Source organism: Vigna radiata, chromosome 3, assembly GCF_000741045.1.
Source record: "Vigna radiata var. radiata cultivar VC1973A chromosome 3, Vradiata_ver6, whole genome shotgun sequence".
Taxonomy (NCBI): domain Eukaryota; kingdom Viridiplantae; phylum Streptophyta; class Magnoliopsida; order Fabales; family Fabaceae; genus Vigna; species Vigna radiata.
Window position 1 is genome coordinate 494,311 of NC_028353.1, and position 23,102 is coordinate 517,412.

Consider the following 23,102-nt stretch of genomic DNA (forward strand, 5'->3'; position numbering starts at 1 on the left):
GGAGTGATTAGTTGATGCTCCACCAATATATGAAAAACATAAAAAATATACAAATAACAAACTAATTTTTTAATTCAATTACACTACTCTTACTTATTTTAACATGTTTTAACATCATATTTCACTTAGCTCTACTATCACAACCAATTTAGTTCGGAAATAAAAATATGATTGTAAAACGCTCAAATCATACTAACAACGTTAAAATCCACTTTTTCGTTTATAATCCAATCTCAACTTTCATACTCAAATGTAAATAAACATTTCAAAATAAAAGCTAACTTAAACACATCTTTTTAGTCAAAATTTAGTTTTTCTTACCTAACATTTGCTTAGAATCCAAGCAATAACAACTCCTCATATAGAAAAACACGATTAAAATTGCATAGAGTCTTCGAAACATAATAAAAATTTCACCTAAATAGTCAAACATTGATTAAAAAGAACAAAACCTAATCCAAGTAAGATAATAATTATCCTATCTAAATTAAACTTGTGAAACTCTAAAATACTTAGAAATAGAACTAGGAAATATAGAAAAAGATTAACATTTGTTCTTTTAAAATGATGTAATCTAAACTAATAAAACAGTTTCTTAAAACTTAACTTACTATTGTTTTATATTTATCAAAATAGTTAAAATATTATAATTAATGAAAGTGATTTAACTTTGTTTTAAAAATGAACAAAAGTAAAGACTTTTTATTTAAGATTTTTTTATCCACTATTAAGAGTTGTTATAATATAATTTTATAAAATTAAAATGATTTATTTATTTTAGTTTTTATAATTGATTATTCATTATATATTATATGTACTCTTCAAGGTGCCTTTTTTTTTTCTTAATGGATTGGATATAATAATTATCCTATATATTTTTCTTTGTTTGATTTGTTAATATGACATGAAAGTGTTATTTATTAGTTCTTCTATCTTGTGATTGTAATATATATTTGAATTCAAGAAGAGATGCATTAGGATCAATTCAACATAAAAAGTGTTAATACAATTTTGTATAATTTTGTTAATGTTAACTTATATATAGTAATATAAATCACATTCTTTACCTAACATATTCATGTATTCATATTTATAATTATTATGACACATAAATTTAAGTTATAATATTTATTAGGATATTAAAGTTAAATAGTTATTATATAAATATTTTAAGATATTAATTTAAGATTATAGGGTGAAAGTGATGTCAAAACTTTTTAGACTCGGGTTTCATTATCTCTCTAGTTAACCCTTCCAAACACCCATCATAATTTAAGAAATTAATAATTTATTTGGTAAATTTAAAATTTTAAATAAAATAAGTTGTTTAAATTAGAAGATCAAAATGAAATTTTGAATTAATTTTTTACACAAATCGGACTCAGGTCTTGTTATCTCGCTAGTTAACTCTTTCTCTTTAAAGATCCATCACAATTTAAGAGAATAATAATTTATTTGGTGAATTTGAAATTCTAATGAATTTTTTAGGTAAGAGAATAAAAAGGAAATTAAAATTTAAAAATTTTAAGAATGTATTTCAAATTCCTAAAATAATAAAATTTGAAATTCATTAAAAAAGAAAAAAAATGACACTTTTATATATATTGAAAATATTTGATTAGTATATTTTCATTTGAATTAGTTTTTAGGAAATCTTTCCATTTTAAAAATATTTTTCATATATAGATAAAAATATATTTAGTTATTATTTAGATTTAGAAAATCAAAATAAGTACAATAATAAACTTCTTGATACTTCTTTTATATCTCTCATATTTTCAAAAACTCCAAAAATTCCAACAATACACATATATATATATATATATATATATATATATATATATATTGCAAAAATTAAATTGTTAAATATTATTTGAATATATAAACTTGACTAATATTTTTTGTAAATTTTAATTTTAAAATAAAATTTTATTTTTAAAGAGAAATTCAATTACTTTATTCAAACTAAAAAAATAAAAATATAAGATATTTTAATTATTTTATCCAAACAAAATATTAAAAAAATAATTTTAAATAATTTAAATATGATACATTTTAATTTCCTGAAATTATTAAAATTGTTCGTAAGTAAATGTATCTGGAAATGTCTAATCATATATAATAAACTATTATATTTAACTAATTTTATTATTATATTCAATATATATATATGATTTTCTATATTTCAAAATAGTTATATAAATAGTTATATAAAGTACTTAGTATTAATACTTAACAAATATTATATTCATTAAATATTGCATTCATTCAATAGTATTTATTGAATATAATAAATGTAATAAACGTCATCAAATATTATATTCATAAATATTAAATATTTATGAAATATAATTAATCCTAAAAGAAAATTATTAAACAACAATTAATTTTAGAAATTAAAAGTAATTAGTTAATATAAAAATATTAGTGTTTAAATAATTTACAGTCACCGATAGTAATTAGCTAAAACATTAGTATCCATTATTAGAAACTAATTTAGATTCTAATTAACAAACCAATAATAATTTTATATTTATAATAGAAACTATTTTACATAATAATATTTTTTTATTTATAATAGAAACTTTTTTGCATAGTAATAATTTTTAATTTATAAAGTAATATTTAATTTAGTTAGTATAATAACCAATTATTTTAATCTTTAAAATTGATTATTATTTAATAATTTTATATAATATAATGATTATTATATGTTTTTTATAACTATTTGAATGAAAATATCAATACATCCCCCAACTCACATGTGTAAATGTTACATCTTTACCATAAGATAGGTAAATATGAATATTAAGGTGGTAATTTTTATTTCATATATGTATCATAACTCATAAATTAAAAGTAATTTTCAAATAGTCTAATCTATTTTTTTTTACGAAAAATAATGAGTTTTAAATGGTATATTTCAAAAGTTGGAAATATCTTTTAAATTATATAATCCAAAAAAGATATATAAAGAAAATAAATTTCAAATTGTACAGTTAAAAAGCACTTTTATCTTTTGAATTCTACCATTCAAAAAGTTTTCAAAAGGTTAAATTAGAAATTTCCATATTTATGGATATGCAAAAAGAAAAAGCGAGGAAAATGCAAAAAAATATACCACGGAAATGTATTATTAAAACTAGTGGCAATAAAAAAAATAATAAAATAATAGTTATGCAAAAAAAGTGATTGATTTATAGTATATTATATTATTAAAAGCGAATGGTTTGTAACATATTGCGTTATTACAATATTAATAAAATTTCTTTTAGTATTGGGATAATTTATTTTATTCTTTATTTTAGTTTTAAAATACAATTAAGAATAAAATATAATGATAGTAATAATAATACTAATAATTTGTAAATTTTATAAAATCAATACAACTTTTGTAAATGTTCTACTCAACTTAAACATTATATTAAGATTTTAGCCTTCAGTTTTATACCTATTTAACTATAATAATAATAATAATAATAATAATAATAATAATAATAATAATAATAATAATAATAATATGTTTGTCCTGTAATTAACAGGAAAAAAATAAGGCAAAGGGAGACGAGGGCAAGTTCATTATGAAAGCAAATTTGAAGGCAGCATTACTTTGTATGCTTTGAATGTGATTCCTTAGACATGTCAACCAAAACCAAATTAGCTCAACACCTGGAAGAATAGAGGTAAGAATGCAGGGAGAAGGAATGCGAAGCTTGGCTATGGACCAAAAAGGAAAAGAAAATAGCACACTTTCCAGAGAGCAACAATCTTTACACACCTCTCTCTCAAACCACTCCTATTGAAAGCAAATTGTAATAATGGATCAACAACCACTATTACAATATCACATCAAACATCAAAACCATTCATCTGCACACTCTCTCTAGTAGACCCTGAAACATCAGTTTCAGTTTCAGCTCCTTGTGACTTTTTAAGCTTAGCTACAAGGACCCACATGTTCGCAAGCTCATTTTCCAGGTATGCTTCTCTTTGCTTTGACTCCTCAATCTTTCTTTGAAGTTCGGCCTCTTTGTGATCTTTTTCTAAAAGTACAGCTTCATATGAAAGTTCCCTTTCTTTGCTCAGGGCTAATTCCCTCTTGATATTGGTGTTTGATCCACCCTGATCATTTCGTCTAACTCTGACATGGCTTTCTCTTCGCCCATTGTGGACTGTGCCACTAGCTCTACGTTCAGTGGTTGAATTCTTGGATGCACCTAGCTCAGCAGCTAGTCTCTCGTTCTGGTTCATGAGTTTGGCAACTTCTTCTGACAGTGCCTTAAGCTCAACAGCAGCAGCTGAAGCTAACCCTTTAGCATATGAACTCTCTTCTGCCAACTTCTGATTTCTGAATTCTAACTGCTCCTTTAATTCTGTTAGTTGTGCCACTCTCTGCTTCAGCTCTTCTATCTCATTTGTCTGATTGAGTGCACAAGATCAGTGGGAATGATGATTATATACAAAATACCTTATGCTATTTGAAGTGCACGCTTAATTTGATTTTAGATGAATTCAAACGTGGATAGCTGGAGTAGCTTTCAGTAGCTTTCATTTTTAACGTTTGAAACGTGAATTGGAGACTTCACACGCCATACCAAATACACACAAAGATAACTTGACTAAACGCAGAATAGATGGCAGATAGAAACAATCAGTCAGTTGATGAACATTTCTTGTCTTCTTTTACTGGAATACATAATATAATATATATATATATATATATATATATATATATATGGAGAGAGATTCCCAATTACTCTTTTAGCATGTATCCAAACAGACCCTTAAACCAATTACACTTTTCAATTTTTTGTCAGAAATAAATAGGAAATCAGGTACTTTGCTGAATCAAAATTGGATCAATCGAATCATGAGTACGTTCCAACCTTTTCAAACGTAAAAGCGTGGGATTGTAGACAGGCTGAGGTTTTGATGTACAGGGCTTGACAATGGGATCATATACATCGCCTAAGATTAGAATATAACGTCAAGCTGTAATTTAAAGTAATTTCTAATCTTGATTATACGTGGTAAAGTAGATCCAACAGTTAAGAGTAGCTCCCTTGCCAGTTGCCACTCACAAATCATAACAAGATAGAGCTCTTGAAATAAATCTTTGCCCGGTGATAGTAAAGTTAAAAACAAGTAGTTTGCAATGAGAAATTAATATGCATATTACGTTAATATGCAGATTTTATGACAAATTGCTGGAAAAGTAATCACAGACACAGGAATGCAAGACTAAGAATTGTAAGAGCACCCGAAAAACGAAGATTGCAGAAAGGAAAAAATATACCTGTACTTGCAAATGAATCCCTTCATTAGAATTGTTTATCATCTTATTCCCCTTGTCAAGGTGAATTTCACCACCATAGTCTTTGGTAACTGAGAAATTTTGTGAATGGCTGACAACAGGACTGGAATTTCTCAACTCCGCATTTGCAAGTTGCTGTTTCAGAGAGGCAATCGTTTCTTGCTGGCTTTCACATTCACAAATCTGATAATCCAATTACTCCCTTAGCTAAGGACACGACAAAAAGATACAATAAGTATTTCACAAAAAATTATGGTATATTTCACCTTCTGATTAAGCTGTTCTTGAATTATACGATTATCTGCTGCTTTCACCTGAATTAGCACAATAATGTGCATTAGTTAATACTGGGATCATCTAAAAGTAACCAGTAAGGAGACATGTTCATGCAGAGTAGAAATTTTAGAATTTGAAACGTCTATGCTACATAATTATACAAGAACCCTATGCTGTCTTGCATGATCAGAAAAGTATGGCTTTAAAAATATTGATTGTATCAAATTGTTGACATAACTAAAATGTATCTTTTATTCCGATTGGAAAGTACTATAATATAATTTTATTTAAGAACTAATAAAATGGATTTGGCAAAAATTAGCAAGGCGTAAATAACTGTCACCTCGAGTTCAAAGGATTTTTCATTTAATTGTGCCATCAGCTCAGCAACAGTCTGTTGAACAAATGAAGTATTAAGCTTGACTAAAAACAAGTGAAACGGTAATAATGATGCTTAGTGAACATACCTGCAAAGCTCCTGACTGTTCAATCTTGTCTGAAGCAATGAAAGAATTAGAAATTTGTTTTTCCAGCAAATCTATTTGTTCACTCTTTGCTGTAATTTCATCTTTCAAATTTTCCATCTCCACCTTTGTTTGAATTACAAAAAATTTTCAGCCAAACAGTCGGAGTAATAACTCTAATCACTCAAATAAACACGATTCCATCTATATAGACAAAGTGGTATTGGTAACCTACATGAATCTGACCATTCTGAGGATTTCTTGTTGCTTCATCAGACAGCCTCTTCAAAGCACTTGAATGAAGTGCCACTTCTCCAGATAAAATCTTGTGCTGCTCCCTCAGAAGATCAATCTGATCAACAGATTTGATGCTTGTCTAGAAATAAAATCCAAATGCGATGAGAACACAATCTAATGAGGTAAAAATATAGATTTCCAAATAATATATACTCATCACACATCTTTGCCAAGGACATAAGAATCATATAAGAATTACAAATCCACCATATTCCTTCATTCTAATGTCATAGATATTTTCCCACTGATAACAGCGAATTAGTATCAGCTCAGCTACCGTGTCTTTGACAAACAAGTAAAATGAGATCAGCAGATGAAGAAGTATTGTAATATTTGAAATCTAAAAGAGGTACAACTGATCACAATCCAAATAAATAATGTGGGACACCAAAAGAAACTTTTCTGGCTAGACAAGGACACTTATTGACTGGGCCGCACTTAAGGGTAACACCAGAGACCAAAAAATATAGGAAGTACCAGCAAAAATGAGGTTTCCTTTGGTGGTTTTAAAGCATTTAAGTTAGTTTTGATATGACAATCACTTTACACTTTTTGGAAAAGCATATATACACTGCCTAGTTGTTTGTCCTGTTCAATGAGTGAATATGAAATTTTCCAAATGCTAGTAATTGGCCTTTTTCATCATAGCTACAGTAAGAAACATAAATAATAGCATTTACATACCAAAGGAGTGTCTTGCCCCATTAAACTATCCTCGTGAATATATTTATCCTCTCTTGCCTCTGATGCAAGATCAGCAGAGGGAGAGCTTTCTGCAGGTTGAGAATGAGAAAGTCTAGACTCCAAATGATTACCGCTTTCTGCTTGAGGTGTAGAAGGTGTGCTAGTTGATTTTGCTCCACTAGATTTATCACTTGTGCCTGTCAAGGCACTATCTCGTTTCTGATAAAAACAGTGAAAGACACTATCTTAAACATACAGAAATCAACTTGCAAGTACCCAGAATGAAACGATTCATTATTTATATAGCTAATGTTATATAAGACGTTAAACAAGAAACCTAATCAAGCACACACCAGTATGCAATTAGTTTTGGATTGATAATTGAAACACGTGATTCTCAAATGTCAAATATTACTTATAAACTTCCTAGATTCCAAGCGAAGAAACAAAACGCATCCCAATTGTTAGAGATGCAATTGTTTATAAAACAGTTTATGTATTGACACCTAATAGCTTAGGCTTAAGGGACGGTTAGTTCATGACACCATTTTCCGAAGAGTCGTTAAGAATAAAGGAACAATACCAATGAGTACATAAAAAGCTATTGCTAAACCCGTTTGCTGCAAGAGCTACAGATTATTTTAGATTCTTGATTGCTAAAATACGTCGAGTGGTTAAGGGACAACAAATAAGAGGATCCGTCACATAACTCTGATAGCTTAAAAGAAAACGGAAGAAAAAGAATTATGCAAGCTCTACAAGTAAAGAGACGGAAAAACATATTTCTATCATGTAACAAATATTCGAATCCTCAGCAAACTACAATGGAGTGATGAACAACTCACACGTAGCTTCAACCAATTTAGTAGTCCATGTTTCTTTATCTTTTTTTCGCCCTTTAGAGAATCATCAGCTATTGCAGCATTTCCTTCGAGATTAACATACAAATCAACATTTTCCTCGTCCAAGATTAAATCCCGTCTTTTGTATGGAAGGTATGCCAGCTGAAAACATAACCGAAAATTAAAAAATGAAGAGAATTATAAGTAACATTAAATCCTAGTATTTAGAAGAAAAGGGAGAGAGTTGATGCAACATGAGTAATACCTCCTCTTCCCCGAAAGAGTGTCTTCTACGAGGACCAGGTCTGTTAGGAAATCTTGTAGATGGTGGAGCTTTTGAGGAGACCAAAATTAACTTCGTCAACCGTTGAATTCTGCCTAGCAAAGCAGCTTTAGCATCTTCTTCTTGTTCCAATCTGGATTGCAACTTAACTTGACCATCTTCTAACTTGAATAATTGAAATTGAGAACCATTCAAGATCAGAACGCTAACTACAGGATATTGAGGAACCCAATGTGCAGCAAATTTACTTCACAATAACTAAGTAAATTCTTTTCGAAATTCGTACATTATAACTTTTAGAATTTAATAAAAATGCGTATATGTATGCAGGGTTCACTTGGGTACTCCCACCAAAAAAGGGAATACAATCACATTTCACTAAAATTACAGACTCAAATAATAAAAGTTACAGGCTAAGTAATGGAAGTTACTGCACTTGGTCTCCATAGTTGAAAAAGTTTTACCTTTTACACCTTATAGTTAATAATATTTTTTTATAATGCTCTATTGCATGTCTCTTTTTAATCTCTTTTAGTCCCATCGAGCTTAGATGGTAAGGACTAAAAGGAACTTCATTACACCTAATTTTATTAATTAAAATTTATGAAAAAGAGGTAGTGCACAAGCTACCATGGAGGGAGTATTGAAATGTACCATTGTTCACGCTCGACTTCTAGGAAAGCGCAGAAATTTAACATTTTGAAATCTAATATGTGTGTGTGTGTAATATCTTGTGATATCTTTGATATATATCAAATCTCAAATTCAACCACAGAATCATGCGATATTATCTTTGATATACATTTAAATGAAGTCGATTGATGAAATAAAGCATTATTTTTAAATTGTATTAAACTTTGTATGCATGATCTACTTAATGTGATTTCCCAAACCAAAACTTAGATTAATAAACTTCAAGGTTTATAAAAAGTTATCAAGTATAGTAAATTAAGCAAGAGTTACTCTTGGACTAAGTGAACCCCTTCCCTATATATCGAGAGTCCTAACAATCAAATAAAATAAAAGGCCACGATTTATATATAACATTACCTACCTTCTGTTTTAGGAGCTCAATGTCATCATCATCCCCAGTATCTTTAGGTTGAACTGTGACAATACCTCTCTTTAATTGTTCCAATTCTTCCTTTAAGCATTGAATCTCTTGTTGGTATTTCTTGATAAGTGACTTTTCATCAATTATCTGCAGGTAATTTTAAATTTAAAAAAATAAAATAAAGAGAGAAGAAAGAATAAGGATAGAGCAATGGAGTAAAGAGAAGTCAACATCATCTTGTTTCCAAAGTACACATATAATACCAAATTCTTAAAGATTAAAACACCAACTACTGCATATATATATATATATATAAAATCCCCCCTCTAGAATATATGTAAGACATCTAATAATATCTTATCATATCATTACAGTTTATTGTATACAACCATATGAATATAAATTTTAGTTGCTGATAAAAAAACAAATCATTACAGTTTAGAGTAACTTAGAGTATCTTGCATTATCTCTTAAAACTATTGTTTAGTTTCTATAAATGTTCTTAGTATTAGTGCAGTGGGTTTCCTCATTTCCTTATTATCTTGTGATTTGTTTCCATATCGGTTAGGACTTTAATCTAGTATTACTATAAATAAAGTGCTAGAAAGTTTTCCTAAATTACGGTTACCCCTTGTCTATATTAGTTGTGGCCTGTCAAAGTTTGTCACCAGTAGATAGAAAAAGGGGCTACTTCCAGAAAGACTGACCAAAAAGGCTAAGTGAAGTATCTTTGAGTCTAGCAGCAAGGATGTAAGCTCTCGAGGGATTGAGATCCCACTCAACTAGAGGTATGAGTAATCTAATTCTTTAAATCTAGAAAACTTCATCTTCCCAACCGATTATATAAGGTTGAGTTACACATTAAAGTCCAAACTAAAAAAGGGTTAGTGCTTTATGATTTGTATCAACTTGGAACACAGGACACCGCACCACAATATTATACAAAATCTCTATTCACTCCATTTTCTCCTTTAATACCAAAAACCCTATAATTTCAACATTCCCGGTTACCCATTCAAATCTGAAGGTTCATAGAAATTCATTACAATGCAATAAAAAGAAAAATATTCAAAACATCTCTCATTCTCTTCCACTAAAATTGAGAGATAAACACGCCCCAGAATTGCACATGGAATTGGTAAGAAGAACTCTGAAGCTAAATGAGGAAGTAGTACTTAAGGACTGTCATTGGGGATGGATGTGAGAAATTTCCGTACTAAATGGCCCCAAGAGGCGTTTAGAATATGGCTATGCACCAAGCTTTATTCTAAACTCAAAAGCCATGTCCACTCTTAAATATAAAAACCACTTGTGGGACTTCAACTCATAGCTTAAGCTATCATGAGTGCTGGTGATTGACATGGTATCCATGCTTCGATGAAATGTATGATAATGGATCCTTGCTGCCTTGATTCTTAAAATAAATGCTGAATTTCAGAATGTTAGATGTAAAAACTATTCGCTAGTCTTCACCTATAGTGAGAGTATATGATTGAAGCAATTTAACAAATGCTAGGTCCAAATAGAACTGGCCACTTGCAAGACCATCCAATCAATTGGAAATTCAAACTAAAAGGGTGCTTATTTGTTTGGAATGATTTTGTATACCCAAGTTGTATTTAAACCATCGATTACCACCAAAATGAGATTTAATGAAATAGGGTTATGAAGGATATTGTGTTTCCACTAGTAGGGGTGCTCAAAGGCAGAGTTCTACATCTGTGAACTAAGACTATGATGGCAATGTCTTGAATTAGGGAATAACTTTGTTCAGAGGAAACAATTCCGAATCAGCATGTATGCCATTCATATACATCAATAAAGTGAAAACACCTATTTACAGGACAACAGTGAAGAACTTATGCCATTTTGAGTTTATTATTTTTCTAATTAAGTCATTTCCTACAATATTATTTTCCCAATAGTACATATTCCAAGGATTGCAGAAACCTAATAAATCAAATGTTTTCTAACAAATTCATATGTTAATACGCACAATCTAACAGCCAGAATATGGGAGGTCGACATAAACAGGCTACTTTCTTTCAAAGGTTATATTATACTACATATAAATATTTGCTAATCCACATTAGGTCGATTTGGAAAAGTTATCTGTAAGCACTTCGAAGACAGAAAATAAATAGAAAATATAAAATCAACTTCTACATAAGCTAAAACTAACTTATCCATAAGCTAATATCTACAAGTTTTCTCATATGGTTTCTCTAAATTTTTATTTTTAACTTGTGCTATAATGTTGGCTTAGTAGTAAAAGTTGGAAGGGAGGGTGCAATTCAACTCCCTCCACTATCTAAATACTAACAACTAACATCTGCCCATTAAGAAAAAAAAAGACTTGTGCATAAATTAATTGTAGCTTATGGAGAAACTCGTATAATTTTTTCTCCTACTTTTCTCTTCTAGAAATGCTTATGGAGAAATAAGTTCAATCGCAGGGTACTTTACAAACAGGGGGTAGACCCATTATTCACGTGCAACATTACTCTTACCAATATCATACATGGAGGGAATATAACAATGAGAACTTTGGCATACTTGTTGCTCAGAAGATCTTATGAATAAGCTCATGTTCTGTACTCGTTTCTAACATAATACAAGTAATGGATTTATGCAGAAGAAGGATTAGGTGCTGTTTCTTGTTCTTTATATTGTGTGCATATTGTACTCTGTTATAGGTAGCAATAAAATTCTGATTTCGCCAAAAAGTAGTTATCAAATTTAACATACCTTGTTTTGCGATGCCCGTATTTCAATGTACTTTGCCCGGTGAGCAAACTTCAATGTGTTATGTGTCTCTTCAGTACTACTTGATGATGGAGTTACGGTGCAAACAAGCTGTATTTAAAAGGACGATAAGCTATAAGAATTGATGAGTTATGTTTAAGCATTTCTACCACAAAGAAATGTAAAATAACATCTAACTTTGACAAATATATGCATGCATGTAAAATTATCTACACAAGGGAAGCCTTACAGAAACACGTCCATGACCACTTAGTGAAGACTGAAGTACTCTAGTCAATTTGGAATCCCTATAAGGTATGTGACTAGCCTTATCTTCAGTCAATTTTGAAATAACCTGTGGAACAAAGATAATTACAATTCAACACAGGCATAAACACACATACTTGAATATAACAGCATCCAGTGCATTATCTATGCTTGGAAACCACTGCACACCAATGTACTGTCATTCTATCAATGACAGAGGAAAATGCAAGTGATTGCTGCACATCTTAAGATGAAGAACTGAAAACATTCTAAAGTAAAGCAATCGTTAAGTTATTCATACTTTAGACCAATAGCAAGTGATTTATGATGACCCTGATTTAAATTGTTTTTGTTAATGACAAAGAAGTTTGTCATATTTTGGATTTGTAGAACTGAATTTATATATTTATTATGTTTCATAAATTTCGATACATATTAGGATATGTATCTTAAACGTATTCTATCCTACATACTTTTAGAATGATAGTATTGTTGTATTAGATATGCATCATATATGTGTATTATATTTGTTCGTGATGACTACTGGCAAAGACAATCTGGTAGGGATAAGCTACAACCAAAGTTTAAGGCCTTAGTTATAGCCACAATTCAAGTCATCGAACCATGTTCACCACTTGATCCCAAGGTTGAAACACCCTATTCCGTTTTTTATTTAGCTTCAGCAACCCACAACAAACCAGGTCTTGAAGTCCTATGATGTCAATAAGGGGTCTAGCAATCGGATCTGTTACGCACTAATTACTTCAAAAGTTTAAGCTATTGGATTAAAGCACATAAATGGTTTCACATAAGTGTGTCTCCTCACTTTAGGGCTTTAAAGCTTGGCAAATGCATAGGCCCACCTACCGTTGAAATTTAACTTTTGTATGAAAGAATCGGGGCCAAAAAATATTGAACTCTAGATCACATGACCATAAAGGTTTTAGTTGTGAAGGAAAACAAATAAACATTTTTATATTGCATTCTAACATACAGTGAGAAGAAAAGGTTTGAGACCTCACAGTTCCAAGTGTTAGAAGACTTTTATTGATATAAGACCCTTCTCTCCTTCTCATGCCAGTAGTTTCAGCTTTAGAGCTCTCCGAACCTGCTAGATCGATGAGATTCTGCAAATATAAGTAAAATATTAAAAATGTAAGAAACCAAAAAATATATGAAACGTGAACATGAAATCATTACCCATGTTGAAGCAAATACAACCAGAAAAGTTTAAGTTGGTTACCAGTTGTGAAAGTGTTATTGCTTCTCCTTCACTGTTTTCACCACATGGACTACTCTCTATACTCTGTTACAAAACTGTATGAAATTAAAAAGAATAAAAGAGTAACATATACATAAGCAATTGATAAAAATAGCTAACATCTTGGTGTTCCGTTTTCTTGTTCTTGAACTACTCAAGGTTGAGATTGATATCAATTATCATTGAAGATCTGGCTGACTATTTAGGATATAGTTTTAATACAACCCCCATCTTCCAACAGGTCCTCATTTTAGAAAAAAAAAAAAAAACGATAATAAGGGGAATTCTTATCAAGAAGTTTTGAGTTGAATAATGGTATGTTTTTATTCAAGAGTTTTCCCGTGCAAATTCATTTGTTTGGCAAGATAAACTATCAACTGTGTAGCTACATTATGCGCTAATTACATCTAAGTGCTACGTAGTAACTATAAGATATAAACACAATGAAGTAAACATAAAAACATCGATAAAATTTGTGCATACTATTAAGAACAATGTTGTTAAAAGGATAAAACAGCATGATTCTTCCTTTGAGACGGTGTAAACGCACCAGGGTAAATATCGTATGGCTCCTACTGCTGAGTAAGTTAAAGTTTGTAGACCCAACATGTCTGTGCTCTGTTATCAAATCGAAATTTTGTCAAGAATAGAGAAAGGGGCATTAAATAACAAAACAGCGGGGCATTAGTAGAATTATAGAAGAACCCAATTCTTATGATCATTCAAATGACCAGTAAACAGTTTTATTTAGTTTTTATTATAAACACTAACTACTTTTTGAGAAGACTATATTTGCCAAACAGTGCACCTAATATTTTAATATAAGAAAGTAGCTCAATGAATATTAAGGAGATGAGTGTGAAAGCCTGCTTTCTTCATCACTCTTTACACAAAATACTCAATTCAAAAGTACATAAAAAATAATTAATTAATATATTAAGTACAAAACACGAGAAGAAAACATAACAGTCCAGTTATTATGGTACTTGAAGATAGTAAACTAAAATAATATAAACAAACCTAGCAGGAAATTTTACCTTCTCCAGCTGCAATAAGAGACAGTGCATGAGCAGGGGAGAGTACAACCTCTTCCTTTATTCCCTCAACATAGGTGCCCTACATATTATTCAATGTACAAATGATACAGGCCTCCTTCGAAATACTTCTGTTTATAGAACTTTGAATAAGTATTTCAACAACTATACGTCTGACTTTGTTAATATGCTGATGGCTTCAATTATATTATGCACTCTATATAAAGAAATGACAAGAAAGAAGGTTTATGAAACAAAATAAAGAATCGTACACATTGAGAGGTATTTGGAACAGTGTCTGAAACAGTTTAGGTATTTGTTATATAAAACATAAAAATAACATTTTGCCACTAGATTCACATTTTATCTTTCACTAGGTTCGACAACAAAATACTAATTTCTCAAAAACTCATCTCACTAATGTTCAACACAGTAAAATCCAAGAATTGTTAATAATCATTCATTTAAGAAGATGGAGTAAATCACCAATTATAAACCAAAATTTGCTTTTATGCATCAAAATGTCACTTGGTTCAATTGCCCTGGAAATGTACTAACCAACGGACTTCCCATGAAACACTATCAAGATATATCAACAAGTTGAGTATAATACATATTCATTCACCAGTTTCAAGGACTATTGTAAAGTTTAATTATGTGTAGAATATTTCCTAATAATTTTAGTTATAATTAATTTTCCTAAATTCCTTCTTACTATTATCATATAAACATTTGGAGCCTAAAATCTCTGCTATAATTTATTTTTTTATGTCGATCTATATGTTGAATGCACATCTAAAGTAAAAAATAATATAAAATTTCAGTTCTCTTTTCAAGTATGAATAAATCATATAAATTCGGAAAACAGAATCTTCACTCATAATTTAGTGGTATAGATATAAATATAGAGTAAGAAAGATAAGAAAAGCTACTATTAGTACCTGAGTATCCTCTCTGATTCGTAAGTTCTGTCCTGCTGGATTTAATAAGTCATTAACCACCTAAATAAAAGAGAAGCCTTGAAATTTGCATTCATTAAATTTCTTTTCATGCAAAGTCACGAGGGATATAGCTATGTCTATGGGAGACAAAATCCACACGAGCAGGGTATCACAAGGTACGAACTGCATAGCAAGAAAGCCTACCTCATTGTAGATCTCCAAGTATGAAACTCGAAGGAGAAACTCGCGGTTTGGAGTCTGTTGCACACAGAAAAATCAGACTATGTAATTTCTATAATAAAGGGTGCAACGAAGAGAGTAGTATTTGACAACCTCTTGGATAATGCTAAAAGCATCCTTAACGGCAAGGGGTATAATTCCTGGAGATCTTTGATCACCCTGCAAATATGAAATTGTGAGCAAGAGGTATGATATGAACTAATGAGCATATAGTGTCACATCAACTAATACAAATTCATATAAGAACTTAACACCATCAGCAATTGTCACAATAACAGATATTATTAATTATTTTTTATCACATTATGCAGCATGACAGATTATTAAGTAGAAGATAAGGTACGTAAAGGCTAAACAATGGTCGAAGTTACAATAACTTCTTCAGGGCTTGCAGCCTTAGATTGTTCAGTATATGTAATAATATAATGGCAGTCAAATTATGTCAAAAGACCACCTTTACAAAGATCAAGGCTCGGTAAGTTACAGCTTTGAACAAAATGATTTTGAGCTTGTTCAAGCAATGAAGAATTTATTGAGTAAAATATGACAGTAGCTAGCGAAGTAACACCCAAGACAAATAATAATACTTTTATGCATCTATCAGAAACAACAATTCAAATTTTTACTATTCCAAAATTAGCATGTTACCTTCTATGGGATAGTAAAATTTCGGTACTTGTTATGCTCACTAACCTAAATTTAATAGATTTGAGACAAGAAGGAACAAATTAGAGAGTATAACAAATACTGAAAATTTGTGGGTGGTATGATAGCGGCTTCATAGAGGATAACATAATAGTTCCAACAAACAATAAATCGCATTAGAATAGGTTCTAAATGACTCTAGTAACATTTTAAAAAATATATTTTAAACCTAATTCAACCTTAAAAAATTGATTTATAAGATGACATTTGCATCCATTTAAATATTGTAAATTGGTCTTATTTTTAGTCAACATGAGATTTCCATCAAAACTGAATGTCCAAGTCCAGAAAAACCATGAAACTCAACAAAGACAAACAACCTCAAGCTACCAACCCACCATAGTATATCAGAATAAAATATGGCAAGTATCACAATGGTCAGCAATTGCTCTTTCGTGAAATAAGTATGGTTAAAAGTTTGATAAACTTATATAACATGACATTGAAAGACCAAACAAAAAAAACAATATATAAATTTATCATAAACAAGCAAAAGATAAAGGAAGAAAATAAGGGAGGTCTCACATGCATTGTGTGAGTCTTTCCACTGCTTGTTACCCCGTATGCAAACACCGTACCTGTATGAAAACCAGAGGAGTTCATACGTCAATTATTCAATATGCCTGGTATAGAAGCAAAAAAATAATCTGGAAGTTACTCAGCCACATATTTCTCTGTGCAAACTGATTGCTATGATGCCAATCACAAACCTCTGGGGATCATATCATGATCAGGCTAATAGCCTAATCAAACATGGTTTGCAATATTGTTGTGTTATAAGAGGAGTGACCAAAAAAGCCAAATGATATGACATCTATACAAAAGAATAAAAATTGTGAGGGTGGTTTTGTCCCCCCAGAATTTTTCTAAAAGGTATTTGATCATTGATACAAAATTATATCTGATTTTGTCATGTTCAAGAAGTAAAATAAGGAAATCTTTGACTAAAATAAATTGCTCTTACATCTTTTGATGCAACTCTACTAAAGTAAAAATAAAAATTCTAATTTAAGTGAGCATCAGTTTCTAGCCAAGAGGTAATCAGCCGAGTCGACTAACTTGAATACAATTACCTAATTAGTTGTCATTGATCAAGATTCAGTAATATTTCAAATCTAATACATCCAAAATGTGATCCGAATTATATCAAGGAATTAGGTTGACTTGATTAAAGCAAGAACAGATTTTGTTTTATGAACATACTGAAATAGTTGGTAAGTAGTAAATTCAATCTGTTATTTACCGTTGATGCCCTCCATAGCACCACTAACGACATGTTGAGCAGCAACATCATAGACTTGACGAGTTGTGGTTGTGGGACCAAAGACACGATCTAGAAAAAAATAAAAATAACAGATCAGTACATAGCATCAGCAAATGAGAGATAGGGGGCTATTTATTGAGCATGAAATGTACATTACATGATGATTGATTGGATTTGAGATAAATATACAATTTCATGACATTGAAATCTTTCTATCTTAAATAGGATTGTGAAATCTTTGTGAAAATCATTATTTACTTGTGTCATGAACACTAGGAGAACTATTGATAAAGATCTTGTAGTTTTACAGATGTTTTTGGTTTTGTTAGGTAGAATCCGATGGATAACATTAATCCATGTACTACAGCTCTATTTTTGTTGACTACTGCTTTTGTTGTTCACTTCAAAATTTATGTAACAAATAATCTGTTGGCCAGAATTAATGTAGAGGACTATATTCTGAACTCTGTTGATTATTAGATTGGATCCAACAGCCAAATCTTCAAATGGCCTTTTCTCAGTACAGCCTCCTACATTAAGACATTCTCAACCGTTTTTCCTTTGGGATCCCATGATCCAAAATATAACTGAAATTGAGATACCCGCAAAGACACTTTTTCTTCCATAAGGTTAGATTTTGCTTTCAGCCTAGTTTTGTCTAGCATTTGTCGTCAATAAAACCCCAGTGTGGTTTATTTGAAGAGTGGGCGGTCTATGTATGATATGCTAAAATGCATCTATTGTTCAAGGGTGCTAGTGTCTAGGAAGTTGCATCATATATCATAATCCTAGGCAATAGTCTCCATTAATTAAGTCTACCAAGAGTCTATATATATATGGATGATATGCAGAACCTATGCACTACATTCTCTTGAATAAGAATAAGAAAGTATTACAATTCCTAAATTCTCAGCAGATTGTTTTCTTTCTTTTCCTTGCCCTCTATATTTAACAGGGACTACTCAGAGGAAGAAGCTTCATGGATATTCTTTTGTCGGGTGTCAGAAAAAAGGATCATTTGGTCGGCAGGGAAATCTGTTCAATGCCATGTAAGGAAGGAGATTCTAAAAAATTGATGCCCAACAATACTGTTTCAATCAATAGCTATAATGTCTCCCTTGTGACTTTCTCCTTGTGGCACCCAAAAAGAGCAAGGATGGTTTACATTAAAAGGCTGAGAAATGCTACCAAATTGCCAATCCAGAAAACATCACCAAATAAGTTCTTGGAAATTCATTCTGAATGCTTCTCATTTTGTTTGGACCACAATCTCCCCTAAAGGTATGTAACAGGAAGTACATCTAATTTGGGAGTGTGTGGAACATGATATCCTTCAGAAGTTTGTCCAACTTCAATACCCCTCGGCTATCTGAAAACTTGGAGCATTTTCTGAGAATTAATTTCAGAGGCTTTAAGGTTAGCATGGAGGGAAAAGTTATTAGGTCTACAGATACGCTCAGTACACTTTGGTCGTGGTACCATTGGTTAGAAAGGTAGCTAACATTATAAAAGAATATATCTTTCCTAAGTTTTGCTTTACGACATTTTTTTTTATTAGTTCTGTCTTGAGAAGTTTTCGTATAAGAAAAGTTTCCTTAAAAGAATAATCACGACGAGAACATTTTGTAGCTATCATCGTCATGAGATAGTATTCTAAAAATCAAACACGGAAAAGTTTAATGCGTCAATATGCCTATGAATGCAAAATAATACACAGTTCACCCTAGAAGTCAAATGAACAAATATGTAAAATACCAAAAATCCCTATCCATAAATGTCAGTTTTGCATATTATACCGTATGCATATGCTATGGAAGGGTTATACTCATTTCGCACTATAGTGTCTCCATCTGCATACCAAGCAATTTCCTCTCCTTGACGAATTTCCCTTGGACTGTCCCAGACATAGACCTCAATCAAGTTAACAGGCATCTGAAGAACACAGCCACAACAATGACACATGACTTGGAAAAGCTCACACTTACTTCAGAGGCCGAAATCGGACCGTCACCGTGACATTTTCTTTCACTCTCTGTGGCTCCAAAGGAGGCGTTGCAGCTGCAGTCTCCGGATTAAAATGCCGCTGCTTACTTCGAGCCGAGGAAGATGCCGGCGAGCTCTGGCCATCAAAGGATGTATCCAGAACCTGTTTAGAAGACGACGTAGTTGAAGAAGAAGGGGAATTAGCACCTTTTAAGCCACTCAATCCAAACCTTCTAGATTTCACACCTTGTTTGGATGCCATTGTCACTTCTCCTCAAACCTTCAACAATAGACACAACAAACAAGGTTTAACAAACTAACAGTGTCACCAGAAAATGAGAGTATACAGAGATAAGAAAAGAGAGAACAATCAGACGAAAAAAGAAGAATTGGTTGATTGAATGGAAAAGAAGAAAAGGAGATAAATAGAAGATAAGAAAGGAATAAAGGACCTGAAAGGAAGGAATCAGAAGCGCATTATGGAGTTAACGAAAAGAGATCGCATGAGAAAGAAAGTAAGAGACAGATCCAAAAGAGTGAAAAGAGTTTAGAGAGAAATGAAAAAATGGCATATCATCTTCAACAGCAGAGAGAGAGAGAGAGAGAAAGAGGTGAGAATAGGTTATTGCCTTTGCCTTGCCTTGGAAGCGATGACGATGAGGACCGGTTGCCCGTCATTAACAAAAGCTAATTATCGATCCAACTTTTATTCTGGTGATGATTGAGAATGATGATTAGTATTATAATTGGTTTTATGTTGGAAGATAGAAAAAGTAGCAGTGGTAAGTAAGAGACTAAAGAGTCCGAAATTTTGGGATAAAGAAGACAGAAAGACGCTAGTTGGTGTGGTGGGTCTTACGTTCCGATTCTCTCTCTATAGCTGTAAGGTTAAATTAATGATCTTCTTTAGTTCCATTTTAGCGCGCGCATAGACAGAAGCTCGGTGTTTGGGTTCCTGATTTGTCTTCAACTGCTTCACGAGAGGCGCGTGCGAATGAATGAGAATGGTATTTCTAACTACTAATAGGCCACCGGTGACAGTTGCATGTTTCAAGGAATGGGACCCATGACAGTCACATAGCTTTTCTACACTTCAATGTAAACAAATTTTCCACTTTCCTTGCTACTCTAACCGTATTATTCCATGTTAAGGTTTTTTAATCAATAATCAAACCTTACCAATAATTTCATTACTATATTTATTTGATTTTAATTACGTCAGTCAAAACTACACTCTGTAGAGAATTCACATGTATTGGGACAAATATCTTTCTGCCAGCACAGTATTTATCTCAGTTTTAAGAGTCAGACACGATTTTAAATAGTATCACAAAGTATATTTTTTTTTTCTTTTCAAAAAAGCTTGTGAGATATTTTACACATATTTCATGTGTGACTAATTTTTTATTTGCAATTTCTTATAATTATTTTCAAATCCTTTTTTTTATCATTATAAGAGTTCTCTAATATGAAATTCAATTTTTTATTTTATAAAATAAATAAACTGATAAGATTCATCAGATATGGTGTGGTGTTTGGTAAGAGTGATCATATATCCATGTTAAAATTTATAATCTCATGCATATTATTTGATTCTCTATCATTATACCAATTCTAACTAGTATTAGTTCATTTATTTACTACTCCAAATTGAATTATTTTAGCTTCGCAAAATTTCCCTACTGAAAGTTTTCTGTTATAGTTTTTCTCTTGACATTGGTTAATTGGTTAATATATATATACACATTGGTTAATTGGTTAATAATTATCGAGTAAATAAATATTTCTAGAATAGTACAGAGACTAATTATAAAGTTGAAAGTTCAAAATAAAAATAAATTGCAAAACTGCACATTATTGAATGAGAATTATCTATCCGTTAAATAGTCATAGTAAATGGTTAAGTTCAATAAGTAAAATGAAAATAACATCATGGTTATGTTGTAATTCTTAAAAGAAAACTTTAATTAACTAGCAAGTAGACAAATGACACGTCCTGTATAAACAAACTTACTGTAATAGAAGAACAAATGGTGTTTTTTTTCCTCATATTCAAAGACTTTGTTATAACTAGGCTGCTTTCAGATACTAAATAAAATGATAACATTACGCATTTTCAAGGATGAATTTGATCATTTACACCTCGTATGCATGATTTCTTGTCATAAGTTTATCTACTCAATGCAACCTCAAGAAGAAGAAGCTGATAAGAAGATTTGATTCTTGCAAGGTTATGAATCCCACTTTCAATGAACTTTATATTTGTCTCCATGCATGCATGAAAAGATAGCTTTAAGCAAAACGTAGGCAGATAAATGACTTTAAGTTTGTTCAAAATTATTTAAATTGACACTTCCAGTTAATTGAATTATATAAAAAAAAAAATTGTGTATAATATGACCATTCGATCAGTTCAAGAATCAGACCATCAATCAACTTATGTTTCTATTATGATTGGTTGGGACATCGAATAGTCGATCTAAAAAATAGAATTAACATTAAAGATTGTTATATTAATACTAAACTAGACAATTATTGTTTGGTCCATAATTAGACGTTTCTATTATGGTTGGTTGGGACATCGAACAATCGATCTAAAAAAATAGAATTAACATTAAAAATGGTTATATTAATACTAAACTAGATAATTATTGTTTGGTCCATAATTAGACTAATACTAATATGAAATTAACTCTAAAATCTATAAATATTGGATTTTGATATTCAAATAATTGATCATTTAATTACATTGATTGCACATTTATTATTAGTACTATCAGACATTTATTGACTTTAAGATCAGAGTGTTTATTGACTTTAGGATCTTTCTGTATAGATTCATACAATGCGTCCTTTATTTATTAAACAAAAGTAAAAAATATGAATAGAAAAAAATACACAAATGTGAATATCTGGCAGCTTTAAAACTTTTATTAATATGTATTCGATGACCTTATTTATCCCAGTATTATTTTGGTTTAATCTTGTGGAGTAGTTCAATCATATCTCATTCTTTCTTCTAAAACAACAAAGTGGTGTTGCTTAAGGTATAATTTATAACATGATTAGTTTTTCTTTCTCACAGTTGTAGTCAATTACAACCACAACAACCAAAAGAAAATATTATAAAATTTCAACTTCTTTTCCAACTAATGACCACTCATTGCAACTGCTTTCGTATGGGTCTATATTTCTTTTTCATTCGTGCATCATCATGCAATGCAAGCTTGCATATATTTTTTTTTTCGACTAAGATATTTTTCAAGGTTTTTTTAATGCATATATAAAGTGATAAAATATAAGTTTAATTAATTATTCAATGTTTGAAACTCCATAAGAGAATTTAATGTGTTATATTAACAATTCAAGACCAGGTTTATCCTTACATTATTAAATTGTTGTGTTGTGTTCACTTATTTAGTCAACAACTCCGTTTTAAGAACATCAT

At 30.8% G+C, this 23,102-nt stretch overlaps 1 protein-coding gene across 3 annotated transcripts; it reads right to left on the bottom strand.

Annotated features, from left to right (window-relative positions):
- Positions 1-3,567: 3,567 nt before the first annotated feature.
- LOC106757691 (kinesin-like protein KIN-7K, chloroplastic) lies at positions 3,568-20,493 on the bottom strand. Of its 3 annotated transcripts, none has more exons than XM_022779062.1 (24): positions 20,295-20,493; positions 19,657-19,934; positions 19,468-19,565; positions 17,651-17,740; positions 16,933-16,985; positions 15,796-15,861; positions 15,667-15,720; positions 15,463-15,522; positions 14,525-14,603; positions 14,038-14,105; positions 13,470-13,532; positions 13,249-13,353; positions 12,210-12,314; positions 11,963-12,070; positions 9,215-9,361; positions 8,143-8,325; positions 7,881-8,039; positions 7,036-7,254; positions 6,290-6,430; positions 6,058-6,180; positions 5,934-5,984; positions 5,581-5,628; positions 5,297-5,497; positions 3,568-4,419 (listed from the first exon to the last, which is right to left on the bottom strand). In XM_022779062.1, exons 2-24 carry the CDS (start codon positions 19,914-19,916, stop codon positions 3,850-3,852), a joined length of 3,051 nt encoding a protein of 1,016 aa, XP_022634783.1. In that variant the 5' UTR covers positions 19,917-19,934; positions 20,295-20,493; the 3' UTR covers positions 3,568-3,849. The 3 variants fall into 3 exon arrangements, with proteins under 3 accessions (XP_022634783.1, XP_014495926.1, XP_022634782.1); XM_014640440.2 differs by having other exon boundaries at positions 20,284-20,493; XM_022779061.1 differs by lacking the exon at positions 20,295-20,493 and adding an exon at positions 20,107-20,246.
- Between the last annotated feature and the right edge of the window lie 2,609 nt (positions 20,494-23,102).

Coding starts and splice junctions, on each gene's coding strand:
- LOC106757691 (XM_022779062.1), bottom strand. CDS start 19,916: ATGGCATCCAAACAAGGTGTGAAATCTAGAAGGTTTGGATTGAGTGGC. Junction 13,533..14,037: donor GCCATACGATATTTACCCTG/GTGCGTTTACAC, acceptor GTTTTGTAACAG/AGTATAGAGAGTAGTCCATG. Junction 6,181..6,289: donor CTCAGAATGGTCAGATTCAT/GTAGGTTACCAA, acceptor ATTCAAACAAAG/GTGGAGATGGAAAATTTGAA.